The following is a 14,689-nucleotide window of genomic DNA, read 5'->3' as shown; positions in this document are numbered from 1 at the left end:
CGAGCGAAAATACTCAGTAGATGCTTGTGTACAAGCCCCAGGTCATTGGCGCCAATCTGCAGGACGATGACGTCAGGTAGTATAGGTACTGCTGACCACGCTTCCATCAGGAAATCGGGGAACTGGAGTCCTCGCTGTCGTCCCATCCAGTGGATATGGGCCAGCCTATTTAGGCGCTCTCCCCAAGGCGATGACCCCGCCTAGAGGGCACACTAGCACACAGAGCCATCTCTAATGACCCACACAGCCGGCTTGCCAAGGGGCAATTCTCACAAGAAATGTGAAAAAGAAAAACGGAAAAACACATTAGCAAAGTACTTAAGCTAAGAAAACAAATTAAGACAAAATGGAGCGTTCAGTGGAAAATAGCTGGGGGAATCCGGATGTCACAACGGTAACCTCCAAACTTCCAACGCCCCAAAACTTTAACATCATCGTCGGACACGCCCGCCCGCGCGCCATAGCCGCAGGCGTGGCCACGCCAATGCGAAAAGAATAGGAGGTAAATCTGGCGGACTACCTCGACGAACTGGTAACGCGTGACAGGACTTCCATCAAAATGAGACGGGCAATTGGGGGATGTGGAACAGGCAAGATAAGACAAAGTGACCTGCAAGTAAGAATGCCACTCGAAAATGGCAAGGCTCACAATTACTCGAGCAAACGGCCTGCAAGGCTGGGACCATACGACATAAAATATCATAAGTGATAGGGGGCCGTCTATTGCGACGACTACTACGCCTACGACAACCATCCGGTAGACGTTTGACTAGAAAATGCTCAGTTATATCAGGATAACTCATTGACTACAAATTGGAGGAAACCCACGATATGTAAGAGGTAATCGTCGTAGGGGCATAACCAGATACCGACAAAAATGTTATGAACCAAACTATCTGAAACAGAGAGAGGGGAGCACTCGGCATCCAAACCATGACTTCTACTAAACCATCGAAAAAGATGCCAAGCCCTCTTAAAAGATAAGTTCGTACGGGGGGCACCGCATCCTGCAAAAGACTCCGAGGACCTCTAACTGAAGACACTCCACAGGTTGGAGGACAAGGGGGTCATATCGCGGTCTGCAGCGGGTGTGAGATGACGAAATCTGGTCATCTGAAAACGGGAAAGAGCATCAGCAATGCCATTATCCAGGCCTGGAACGTGCTGAGATCGAAACTGGATATTGTATGTGAGACATGTCACAACGAGGCGGCGCACCAAACGCATCATTAAGTGACATTTAGACGTTTGTCTGTTGATGACACTAACTACAGCCTGATTGTCACACCAAAATATCACGCGTTTATTATGCAATCGGGCAGCCCACTGCTGAACGGCTAGCACAATAGGGAACAACTCCAAGCAGGCAATAGAGAGGGACTGACTTTTTACATGCTCGGGCCACTTCCCTCGACACCAATGCCCAACAAAGCAAGGCCCAAAACCAATTTCAGTAGAAGCATCAGTGTACAAGTGAAATTGGTCACTATTGTACCATACCGAATCTGGAAAAATTAACGTCCCACTGAAATATGCAAAAAACTGCTGCCACGCCAGCAAGTCTGCTCGTGCACCTGAACTGAAGTAATGCGAATTTTGTGATGAGGGTTGGAGACCCCCCTAGCTTGATCATGCAAAAGATGGAGAGGGACTGAAGATCGCACAGTGTTGTTTTCTTCTGACCGAGCAAACTAACAATCGACGGGAATATGATATAAAATCATTGCTCTGGAATATGTAATTGCCGAGCTTTCGGTAACTCTGTACCTTCTTCAGGGCAAGCAGATTCAGTTCTGAATGAACGCAGAAAGACCCAAGTTCATTCCCCCTGGATGCAGCGTTCCAAGTTCTAAAATGACGCACTGCTCCAGTTCCATACGCTGTACATCAGATGACGCTTTCCGCAGGATGCAGACGCTTACGTCACCGAAGGTATGTGGCGGTGCGCAAAAGTGCTGCGCAACAGTGAGACCAGGTGTTTGTTGGTCTCTCCGATGTACAGTTTACCACAGCCGCGACGACATGTAATGCAATAAACCACATTACTTGAAATGCATGTATGATCCCCGCGTATTCTGTAGCTACTGCGGGGGCCGACGACCGACGGGCTGTTAGCTATGTAGGGGCACGTGTTACATCTGGGGCGCTGACATGGAGAGACCGGGCGTCGCGGTTACGAGAAAAACTAAGCAAATCATAATCGCTTGGATGGACAGGAAGTAAACGAAAGGCCGACATAATATCCGACTTGGTCACCAGGGCACTTCCTGGTAAACCAGTGATCACAGATCATTGACACTAAAGAGTATAGGCGGGAAATAATGGAATTCATTTTGAGCCGCTATAAACAGGCGTCGTGTTAAACACTTTATATGTTAAACACGTTCATGTCTAAACGCACTGCGCGTCCAAATTAAATGTGTTAAGTTTATAAACGCGTCGAACTTTCTTTGGTTATATCTCCGCAGTTCTCACACGTGCAGTTTGGCTGGCGGCAATTCGATCATTTCCAAATCGGTTTAATAGGACGAATTATTTTGAAGTATTATTAACTTTACAATAGCCAAATTTTAGAAAACTAATAATGCTAAAATATTATACAAAAGCATCAAGACAAAGAATGTAACATCTAAAAACAGAGAATACGTAGCAGAAGTTAAAGTGCCTATCTATTTACGCGCAAAACAATATATGTCTCTTTTCGATTTTTTCCTGGTAGGATAAGAATTCGGGGATGCTGCATAACTTAATTCAAGTTGTGTTTTGGGCTTCTTGTGTCATCTGGCTAATTCCTTTAAGTCTCGATTTACCTCTCCTTTCCCCTCCATTTGTTGCATGTTCATTTTCATGTCAAAGAAAAATAGTGCAATGCTTTCAGAAATGCGAAAAGTCAACAGAATTAATTATGAAATTCTGTCCACAGTTGACACAGTTAAACATCTAAAAATGTGAGGCTTGTTTTCATCTCTTCTCAAAGAAATCGGATAATTCAAGCTGTGAAAATTTAATACAATGATAATTTATGCAAACATTTGAGATATGAAACAACCCTACTGACGTTAATGAACATCCCAACTTCATTTAGGCAGTCTGCAACCTAGTACAAGGTTTTGATTAGAACCATTGTCAATGAGGTCAATAATAATTCTTGTTCTCTTCCAGTGGCGGTGCAAATGCACCCACTTAAAAGCCGTTGGCACCCACTTTTGCACCCACAGCAATTTTGTCACATTGCGACAGAGCGATCAACCTGTTTGATTCTTGTGGTTTTTGAGCTGAGTCATGCTCCCAACGTCTTATTTTCCTCAGTCAAAAAAGTGCTCAGTCTTCCCCCCGACCCAAATGGCAAATACAAGCGGACAAGTCAGGGTAAGAGTCTTATTTGACTGTACTATACAGATTTTTCCAGCCAATTTCGGAAAATGTGTAAATGAATTAGTAATAGCAGCATTCGGTATCAAACGAATAGAACGAACATTCAAATCTATTTAACTAAAATCTTTTTCAGGTGTATTCAGTCGTAGAAAGTCAGCGTTCAATTTCTCGATATTGCACTGGTTTAGAATGGTGACATTCATTTTTGTGCGAAATCGAATGCACTTCTGCAATCCTTACTCAATGTAATTCGTAAAATATGCAGGCAATTTCGCGTGAAGTGTTAATCGTATGCCTGATCAAGAGTTGGACTTCGTTTGTGTGCTACAGAAGTTACATTCTCAGAGGTGTTTCGTTTAAAGGTTAAATGTTTGAATATTCATGGTTCAAATAAACCATTCATGTTGTCTTTGGAAACATACCGATTATTGTACGAATTCTATATACACCGAAGCTGAAGGAACCTTCCTTCTTGTGCTACTTTTTTTTCACAATTACATCACACAGCGAGGTAAAGGCCTTCTTGCAATGGCCGAACGAAGAAATGAACTGTAGAAAAGTCATAAAGACCTCAATTAGTGTCCAGTTTGATAACAACCACAATATAAGTAATATTATTCAAGAGGAATTAGACTAGAAGCCTAATCCTTCTTGAGTAACATTACAATTATTATCAAAGTAGTGTCATGATTTCTCTAACCTTGTATATTCTAATCAAAATGAACGCAAATGTTGCTTATTTGAATTACAGCAAATGAAAATGAGTATACCAAATACCAAGGATCACGGTAAAAGGTAAAATTTTCAGCCGATGAGATACCATATTTGTTATAATTGGTAATTAATTCGTCAAACCAAAATCCCAATCACTTATGTGAAACCTCTTATATGAAATTTAATGCACATTCATTTTATTTGAATAATGTAAAACGAATTTGAATGCTTGTTACTGGGAAAATGAAACCAGGTTTTAAGTCATTTTTCAAAAACTACGCCACACTGAATTTTCATTTTACAAATTTAATCGCGCATTTTTTATAATTAGCCGGGAAAAGCTAGACCCATGATATATATTGCCAGGAGGGGCTTCAAACGCTTCACCTATAAGCGAACTTGCTGGTATTTGAACAGCCCCTTCAGGCGTCAAATGATGTCCAACCCCAAATTCACATTCATGGTTATTAATGATTTTTAAAAGACCTGTAACCCCCATCCGCCCTGCCCCCTTACTGGTACACACTAATCGAAATTAAAACGACAAAATAAAACGAATGAGTAAAGCAATTTTGAAATAGCAAATTAGTGTGTTTTGGATTCGAATTGACTAGGCAAATTGTAATCTAGCTCTTAGCTTGACAAGAAACACCCAGACACAAGCTGACATTCCTGTGGCTAGCCTCCATCTTTCTTCCCCAACTAAATCTTCAAGTTCATGGCCCACAAAATGCTTAAATAAAATAACAGAGTATTTGACAGCTATAAATTGCGATTTCGCCGGTGCAGGCTATTTACTGGCATGCAATCATACACATTGACAACAGCGCCCTCACCACAACTGGAAGCGCCAACAGCACCAAAAATAGTCATTATTGCACCTTCATGAGGCGCCCTCATCTTCCAAATTCATCCTGTCTTGTGAGCAAGTGCAGTTCAGGTCCGTATTTAGTGCAGTTAAGTTTCCTCTGTGAATGGAGGTGATAAACAGACTGGATATATTTGTATATTTTGCGCAGCCAAAGAAAACCTCACTATTACAGTGATGCTTGTCTGTGACAGGAACTCCAGTGGTGCTTTCTTGACGCGCATGCGCTCACGCCCAATGACGATCAACAACTAGGCACGCGCGTCAACGTAATGCCATTTTGAAGGCTGAAGTTACACGGGATGGACATAGAGGAGCTTTAAGATGTAGGATCTTATTCTGGAAAGATGGAACCAGGCGTTGAAGAGGAAATGTAGGCCCATTTGTGTGGCCATTCGCAGGTAACAACGAATTAAACGAACTTATTACTCGACATCTCGAGTTAATTGAGTTGGTTGACGAAGAGAGGAAAAGGGTTTATTTGATCTACAGGAACAGAGTGCGTGTTTTTCATTGGTTGAACCTCAAAATTGGATTTTTATATAATGTTTACCGTTTCACAATGAAGGTCTAGACGGATGCATCATTCTCTAGGATTCCTCCAGTGACGTCATCATTCATGGTGACAAACAACAGGCAAGTTGAATTTTGATTTCTGTTTCTGTCTTTGTGCTTACAATTCAACACCTTGAATCACTCCACAAGCACAATCTCGAATCACCACAGAGGATTTCCTAAATTCAGCACCTCCTGAATTAAATTTCTCAGAGACTTCACTATGTAGAGATCCTTATGACACATGTACTGCTGAGCTATGTGCTTGGGACTTAAAGTCAACTGTGCAAGAACCTGCTTCAAGTTATGAAGTATTGGAGCAAGTTTTTGTAAAGATCTCTCAGCAAAGCAGAATTCGCTTGATGAGTTCCTAAGTAAATTGATGAGTCTAATATTTTGCGTCTTCAAAGACGAAGTTTAGTCATCTTTCCAAACATCTCTCAAAGCCAACAATGTATCTGTTCCCTTACACCTTTCAACGAGAACATTTTCAAAATTCCACAAATTTCGGGAAGAAATGTGAATATGAAAGATCTATAAGGCTTTAAAAGTGTTTTCATGTCTTTCGAGCTTCGCCTAGGTCGATTATATCCTCGACGAAATTGTCTGAAACTTCTTTGTTCCAAATACTTTCGCGTAGCATATCAAGGCAAAATCATTTTAAACACCCGAGTTCTTCAACAAGATGGCAATGATGTAATACCATGTTTTGAATGCCAAAACCAAACCCATTATCCTCGAAAATTGTTTTTGAAAAATTTGATGTTCTATCCCTTTTATTTATTCATGTCACCTGTATGTGTTTTTCTTGAAGATTTGAATATAAATTTTTTCGTGTTTTCATGCATTAAAATGATGCAATATTATTCCAGTTGCACAAAAACCAAACCGACTTTTCGGGGGTGGTAATATTAATCTGAATAGTGCAATGATCGTGGCAAAAATTTCTTCACAATTTGTGTCGTTTCATCAACCTACAGCTTCTTCTCTTTTGTCAAATTATTTCAACGGTGTTTGGTATAGTCATTGTCTTTGAACCATTGTAATCATACTATTGTCGTATAGTCATTGTCTTTGAAGCTGTTTGGAGGACAGTTTGATCAGTTATAAGACAGTATGCGTTTTTTTTAATGCCACAGTTTAGAGTGCAAGAGTTTTTTATTTCAAAATAAAAAAAAATGGAACCCCTCACTTGTTGCGAAAATTTCTTGTTTGGTTTCCCTATTTTTCTTCCCTGTTTCTGCAAATGGGCCAAAAATTATTGGTTAAAAATATTCGATTATGATGTAGATCGGCCGAATTCTTAGATTCAACAATCCTTTTATGTGTACTGTCCAATTGGTTGATCATTGGGTCTGACTTATAGATACACAACATGTACATAATGCTGGATCAGTGACTTCGAAAATCGAACAGAACAAATATTTTACTGGCAGTGTCTCGCGAACTTCGCACAAACGAGTCGACCGTAAATGTACATTTTTGCGTATATAATGCATTATCTGTATTCTAGGCTAGAACATTTTTGCGACGTTGCAGACTTTTCAACGACACACTCCCCATATGAATGTTTGTGCTTGTTAAATTCATCCCAAACGACGACAAGGCAATGCAGAAGAATCACACAAAGACATCGAAATCTACATTCATCTTAACTATTGATTGATCTCATTTTTCTTTTACACATCGCAACCTGAGCTATACAAAAATGTTGATCATAATGTTTGCTAATCATGGGCCCCATTTGAAATTTCACAATTTTTAACACAATCTGCATCGTTTTACCCGTTCAAGTTTGATAGTAACAAGGGGGCTCTTTCGGCATGAATAGACAACACATAGTCAGTACGATGCGTGATTCGAAGTTGCTGTTTACACCGAAACCGCAAACAAAAACCTCGTTCTAAAAGTACAAGTATGCACGATGCCATTGTTTCTACCACAGAAACCACTAGTCAAAACTCCCAACCAAGATAAAATCTTACTAGTGCTCTAACGTAGTCGATAAGTGGTCAATTTTAAGCCGATTTGAGCTTGAGCAAAGTCGAGATGCTTCAATGCTAAGTGATGATAATAGAGGGACTCACTTATTTTCAACTTTTACTTACGGTGCCAGCTGACGACGTTTATTTTATCCAAAGTAAAAACAGTCACGGTGATAGCCCACCACTCGTATAGCTGTAATCTGAAAGTCCTACCGTTGTCGTGTGTGCTGCTGTTGTGCTGTTGGGCTGTTGCTGCCTATGTCGTGCTGTCGTTGCCATCAACTATGCAGTTATCACTGCTTCTGCTGTGTTGTTGCCTTTTCCTGCCATTAATTTTTGCTGCGGCTATAACGCAAACGTCGTTGTTGCAACTCTAGTTGCTACAACCCTTTTTGCTGCAGTGTCTGCTGTTGAAATAGCAGCTTCTGTTTTTGAATCTTGCCACACTCACTGCAAAAGTTCTGCGGGACTGGTCCTGTTTATATTTGTTGTTGTTGCTTCGGGAAAAAAGGCATTTCAAAGATTTTTTAGAAGATATTTTCATTCGGCGCATGAAGTAATTTTAATTTTCTAGTTTTGTGTCATTATTTTGCACATACATTTGGACCAAAATGCCCTGATACAAGCCATCAAACTACAGACACTAACCCCCCCTCCAACTTCCAGCAATGACTAATCTATGTTTTCATTTAGAAAGGGATACGTTTTAAGACATACGCCAATTTTGTGCCATAAATCGACACAGGTAAACTGATTGCAAGATTAATAAAAACGGGACAATTGTCAGTTTGATTCAGTTCGACAAATGAAAAACGTGCATTTTGGCAAAGAACTCCAATGCACGTTGGCGGGGCAACTGGTGGTGTTAGATAGTGTACTGTGATTGAGATTTTCCGTTTAAGACTTCAATCTAATCCCAAACGTGATTTAATCATCACGAATGGGCGACACACGTCATCATATTTCTGTAACATAACAAATAACAACCATCATTACGGCGAAAGCTGGCTGATAATTTTCATAATGGATCATTTACATGCCATTTGTTTCAATTAACTGGTGAAGAAATCACTTCCACGACGTATGGTGTGTGATTCCTATAGCATGCCAGAACTATAAAATTAATCGTGACCCATGTGTCCCTACACTGCATTAGGTTGCTCTCAGCAATGTTTGCCTAACGGTCTCACGAACCTCACTTGTGAGTGTGGAGCGCATGTAGGCAACAATGCGCAGTGATTGTGTGCGCCTGAGTCAATATGATCAGCGAGTTGACAGAATGATAATTCTGAAAAGATGCAAAAGCAAATTAACTTTGTGAGAAGAGCTCTTTGATATGTAATTCCTTTACCGCTCTACGTGTTTCGAGAGGCGACGAGCCAGTTGTCTTAAACTTGGGAAAGAGTGATCCCATACTGCCCAAGTCCAAGGCAATTGACCTGACCCAGAACGTACCAGCTGACCCATGGTAAACCTTGAGCGACAAACTCAAAAGAAACCAAACCAGCCCGTATAAAGAATGGTCACTCCAATTCAACCAGGTTTAATCAAACCGACCAGGCACATCGAACAGTTGCCAAATGAAGAAACACTTTTTCAAGTTATCCACCTCAATTTTGTAGCCTCTTTCTGGATATGTAGACATCTCATTAGAACCATAACATCGCTACACCTGTACAGTCAACTCGACCGGAGATGATCTTAATGAAACGGGATGTCCTGCCCAGGGACATATGGCCCAGATAAACCAACATGCGGCAAACAGTACATTGGAGCAAAACCATCTGGGTCTACTGGACTGAAATCCCTCACCCTATCCCACTTTATTATACCCTAACAAAGGTTATCCGTACTGAATATACAAATGGTGCATACGAAAGTGTCCGCCATATGACAGTGTCTGCCATCCACCAATCCTTTGGTAACCATGCCTTTGTAAAACCCATACATAGTTTCTTGAGGAAAATTAAGTGCTTTTTTCGAATACTCGAATTTCGTTTCCGGAAATAACAGATCAAAATTCTTTTTGAACGCTTCATACCTGAACTGCAAAGGTTAGTTTTTATCAGTGTTGTAGTCGAAACCACTGAAGGCCTTCAAAAGACTAAACAAGACCAGCACAAGACCAACACAAGACCTCAGGTCCGAATCAAGTCACAAGCTATTGAAATGAACCGCAACAAAAGTATTAATTACTTTGTCATTGTTCACCCTGTTACTTGTAATTGGTCTTGGGTATGGTCTTGTGTCTGGGCTTTTGATGGTCTGGACTACAACACAGTTTTTGAAATGTAAAAATCGAGGGTTGAAATTCTGCCACAGGAATTTCGTTTTGGGTCTCATCTGACCTTGTTCAATGCAGTGTTTGAAAAGCCAGACTTCAGTCTCAGTGCGTTGGATGAATGGGACATTGCTTCATATCGCGGTGTTTTGTTATAGGCCTACGTGCTCTTGATATATAGAATTAATCAATATTTTTTATGCACTCTCTTTTCCTCATTCAGTGAGCGACCATGAATGACTACGTGCAGACTGCGCCATGGGTAACAGCAAGCCCTGTCTTGGACAACTCCTCCAAGGCACTCGCCGACAACTTGACCACCGACTCCAATCCACCCTTCGGTAGCCACCCACTATGGGCAGCCATACTTATCATATTGGTAGCGGGCTGCCTGAGCATTTTCACCGTCAGTGCCAACCTCATGGTATGGATGTCTTTCTTCATGGACAAACAGCTCCAAGTCATCAACAACTACTTCTTGCTGAGCCTAGCGGTGGCTGATGTCATTATAGGAGCTCTATCGATGCCGCTGTACACACTGTACTTGCTGCAGGAAGAGTGGAGACTCGGGCCGGTCATTTGCGACATCTGGCTCTCCATCGACTACGCTGCATCCAACGCTTCTGTCATGAACCTATGCATCATATGTTTTGATAGATATTTATCCATAACCCGTCCACTGACTTACAGGGCGAACAGGACGCCGAGAAGGGTCAAGATGATGATAGCAGCTGCCTGGGTTATCTCCCTGGTGATATGGGTTCCGCTCATAGTTGGCTGGCAGTTCTTCGTTGGCAAGAGAAACATTGGCGAAGGAGTGTGTTCAATCCAATTCCTGAATGATGAAATCACTCTCAACATTATCACGATCATAATAGCGTTTTACCTGCCCGTGACACTGATGTGTGTCCTATACTATCGGATCTGGCGGGAAACCGAGAAACGGGCTAGAGAACTGGGGAATTTGCAGGCGGGCGGGAAAAACAACAGTCAGACGTCAAAACATCTGTTGTCTCCTGATGACTGTGCAGAGCATGCAGACAGGACGAGTCACCGGCGCACTGGGCTCAGAGCTCGTTTGCTGTGCTGCGCGATATCCGACATGTATGATGATGAACTGGAGGAAAGCAGCGATATAGCGTCTCCCATGCCGACGACTAACAGCCATGTCCCGTCGCCCAAACCTTTTCCCGGTCAGAACAGCGTTCACAGCAGTGCCTCTTCAAAAACTTCTCCCCGTCTCTCCCCGGTATCTAAGCCAAAACAGGATAGTCGGACGACAACACCTGAACGCACCATGCACGACTCAGATAAAAGCTTCGCTGCCTCCCTGTACACCATCCTCATTAAGCTGCCTGGAGAGAATGGGGTGAACCAGACCAAGCCAGCGGAACAGCCTAAAATCACACTCATCGAGGGGGAGCCAGGAAATGATACGTGTTCCGCCTTGTTGCAAGACCAAGATGGCAGCCATCTTGTCCCTCCGTCTAAGCAATACACGTGCGAACAACGCGATCGGGCGGGTTCCACCGCCAGCATCCATAGTCAAAAACAGAAACCCTTAACCATCAGCACCATATCCATGGTGAACAAGATGGCGGCCAGAGCCAAAACTAATGTGGTCAAACGGAAGAAATCTGCATTGATCCGCGAAAAGAAAGCTGCCAGGACTCTGTGTGCCATTCTGTCCGTCTTCATAATAACATGGACCCCTTACAGCATTTTGGTCCTAGCCACTTATGGCCAGAACCTCGACAACCAGCCGGTGTTGGTGAAAGTGTTTGACATTGCTTACTGGCTGTGCTACCTAAACAGCACCGCCAACCCCATTTGCTATGCGCTCTGCAATGCTAACTTCCGCAGGGCGTTCATACGCATCCTGCATTGCAAATGGAAAACACGGCGAGTGAACACACATAAGCCAGTCCACCATACCAACTCATCTTCTAGAAGATAAGCAAATTATATTTGGTTCGCGGATAAAACGATCGCTTATTCATTTGTGTGAACAAAATTGCAAACCAAACTGAGCAAATTGACAGGCACTCAGAAGCTTTCTGTTTCAAGTTGTCAATTTCAAAGCCAAAAGTCACTTACACAGCTTGAGAAGAAGTGTTGGGCTTTCTTTTCTGTAACCATTTCGGATGTACAGATTGCTTCAAAGGCTTAACACTGAACTCTTTCAGAAAACGGGGATTTGTCTGGGGTTTTGTGCTTGGGTCTTTCATGGAGAGGTATCAAACCAAAAATTTTCACCAGAACGAATATCAATGTCCGAAGTTAGAGTGTAATGAAGATCATGAGCCCTTGGCTATTCTCTTGAGACGGAACTACACAAAAGGTTGAGACCATTTCAATATCTACGAAGAAAGAGGGCCAACAAGAATTTCCATAATGAGAAACTTTGGAGTAGCATTGAAAGGGAGAGGATTTTGTTATTGGTAAAAATGAAGGATCTTTTACGTCTCATAAACAGCGAATTTTGAGTATTAAGCACTACCAACTTTTGATTGGATACTTGTTTCGCTCAAATTGACTGGAGCAATCTGATCTGACTCCTGTTGACCTTATGTTGGGTTGCATTTTCAGCACCAAGACCTATGTAATGTGAAGTTTAGCCCGTCACACTTCAGCTTGAGCTCATCACATGACTTTCGCAAATAGATAATTTGATAACGACATTTTAAACTGTTATTTTCGTCGCAAGGTTACCGTACTCTCTAAAGCATGCTGCATTGTTATATACGAAGAGGCTCCGTCAGAATCACCAGTAAACACAGCGTACTACATAAACACGTGTATTTTTCTGTTCTTCACTTGATAGTTGGACATTTCCATCAAGGGGTGGCTTAACATGTCTCTGAATTATTTCCCCGTTTCATTGACAGATTATTTAAACCGAGGAGTACTTAAAAGGGCCCTCTTCCACGATTTTTCTGTCATGTTAACTCGTTAACTCCTTTTTATGTGCACTTGAAACAAATAACGAATATTGCCTCTTTAATGCAATCTTTTTAATTACTGTTTTTGACTTGATGTGTAATCGGGCATTCTTCTGGCCTTAAAAACTAAAAAAAAAACAAAGACACTGCCGTATAGTCACAAGACTTCGCAACAGCATGCCGCACAAGAAACAGACGACTGCAGAAAAATGTTTTTTGCGGATAGAGCTGCTAAATCTTCCGTGGACAAAAAGGGACCATTTGGGGTGGGACCTTCAGTCGAAAGGGGCAACTCGGAGGGGCTGGTCACGGTGGTGCTTTTTACGTAATGTAACTTAAGATATACGTTCGTCAAAACTAGACAATAAGTGGGATTGAAATATCTCTTGGTTAATTAGATGATCCGCTCTATAAATGTTAGTGACACTGCTCATGTTTTCACAGTGTTGTTATGCCTTCGTTGAGTTCCCTCTTGTGAAAAAAATTATCAACACCATGGAATGCTCAATTATTGTTAAACAAGCATGGTTTAATTAGATAAAAGCACTTTGTCAAAATCGAGATAACTGTTGCTGCCTATCTCGTTTGGGTTTCTTTTAGTCGTTTCCGTTTGGGAATGTTCCCTATATTAAATGACTATATCCTATTTTAATTTATTATTTTTAAATTATTATTTACGCAGACACTGTACAGGATTCTCAGATTGTACAAATTCATGTATAGGCTAGGTAAGTCATGTTAACGAATGCCGATTAAAAGATCATCATTGAAAACATAAAAATGGTTAATGTCATCCTCGGAACATAGTAGATATCCCGGCGGCTTCTTATGTCTATCATTTCTATATAAGATACTGTTGTGATATTGGTGTTGGGCCATGACTGTTTCCTTGGAGACACCTCTTTCCTAGCGACGCCACTGCGCTGTCGATTTAGCTACGTGCCTGTAGCTACGTCGTTTTATTTCCCTCAGCACAAATTATTGTGACCGAAGCTTAATTAAGACAAACCTTCGCTACATACACACTTCATCAGTGTGACAGTTTTATGTATTTTCTTTTATGGGGGGCGCTTGGAGTCTAGCAAGAATATCTGCTCGTGTCCTTAGCTAGCAGAATAGCATGAACCGCATCAACATATACGTGTGATTAATTTACTTTGCAATTAAGAGTGGCATAACGACAGTCGTTTATGAAAGCAGATTTACAAATATTGGTCTTAATGTTGGACGTTTCCAGCGACTCACATCCTGCTCGTAGGCCTACACATAACAACCACAATGGCAAGGTTTTTTTCTATCCCGGTGACGTCATGAAAAGCAAATTACCAAGTTACCATTGGCGCCTTGTGCGGGCAGCGATGTCTACTAAGGATTAAAGGAGGACAATGTAATGCTGTTTTCTGCATAAACTATACAAAAGTTGCAGCGAAAATTTCACCGTCTTTGGTATCTGTATAGCCACATAGTAGGAAACAACAGAGCTTAATTTGGCACTGTCGGTTGTTTTCGGCACAATTCCTGGTTTGGCAAAGTGGTTTTATTTCAATAGTGTAAAATGAATACTTAGGGCTCTCCTTTGGAAGTGACACCTTGACAGGTTTATCAAGGCATTCTCGTGGGCACAGCCACACCATCGACCATTAGCGGGCTAGCTTAATGGAAGAATATTACGCGGGAGCAACATCCCCCCTGCGTGAGCCCTGTGATACCGTTATGCCGTGCCCAAGTATGGATCCAGGACCATTTTGGGGGAGGGGGTATAATTGTTCGGGGGAGGGGCAAAAATAAAATGTTTATGAAACCTAAGGTAGCCATTTATGACCTTTTTGTGGGCTTTTTTTACACGCTTTTGAAAGGAAGGAAGATGAAACAGACTAAGAAATCATCTTTCACCATTCCGTTTTACGGAGTCATTGCCCCCGTTGGTCCCTCCTTGGAATCCACCCTCACAGACCGTCCCCCATCCCAC

At 41.8% G+C, this 14,689-nt stretch overlaps 1 protein-coding gene across 2 annotated transcripts; it reads left to right on the top strand.

The window, feature by feature from the left end:
* The first annotated feature begins 5,058 nt into the window (after window positions 1-5,058).
* LOC110981960 (muscarinic acetylcholine receptor M1-like) lies at window positions 5,059-13,533 on the top strand. 2 transcript variants are annotated; one of them, XM_022240027.2, is made up of 3 exons: window positions 5,059-5,358; window positions 5,526-5,593; window positions 10,002-13,533. In XM_022240027.2, exon 3 carries the CDS (start codon window positions 10,011-10,013, stop codon window positions 11,733-11,735), a length of 1,725 nt encoding a protein of 574 aa, XP_022095719.1. In that variant the 5' UTR covers window positions 5,059-5,358; window positions 5,526-5,593; window positions 10,002-10,010; the 3' UTR covers window positions 11,736-13,533. The 2 variants fall into 2 exon arrangements, with proteins under 2 accessions (XP_022095719.1, XP_022095720.1); XM_022240028.2 differs by lacking the exon at window positions 5,526-5,593.
* Window positions 13,534-14,689: the final 1,156 nt, after the last annotated feature.

This window comes from Acanthaster planci, linkage group LG01, assembly GCF_054643075.1.
Source record: "Acanthaster planci isolate LZ-2023a linkage group LG01, COTS_SCS, whole genome shotgun sequence".
NCBI lineage: Eukaryota > Metazoa > Echinodermata > Asteroidea > Valvatida > Acanthasteridae > Acanthaster > Acanthaster planci.
The sequence above is the reverse complement of the archived record's forward strand: the minus strand, read 5'-3'. Positions and strand labels throughout refer to the sequence as shown.

Coding starts and splice junctions, on each gene's coding strand:
- LOC110981960 (XM_022240028.2), top strand. CDS start 10,011: ATGAATGACTACGTGCAGACTGCGCCATGGGTAACAGCAAGCCCTGTC.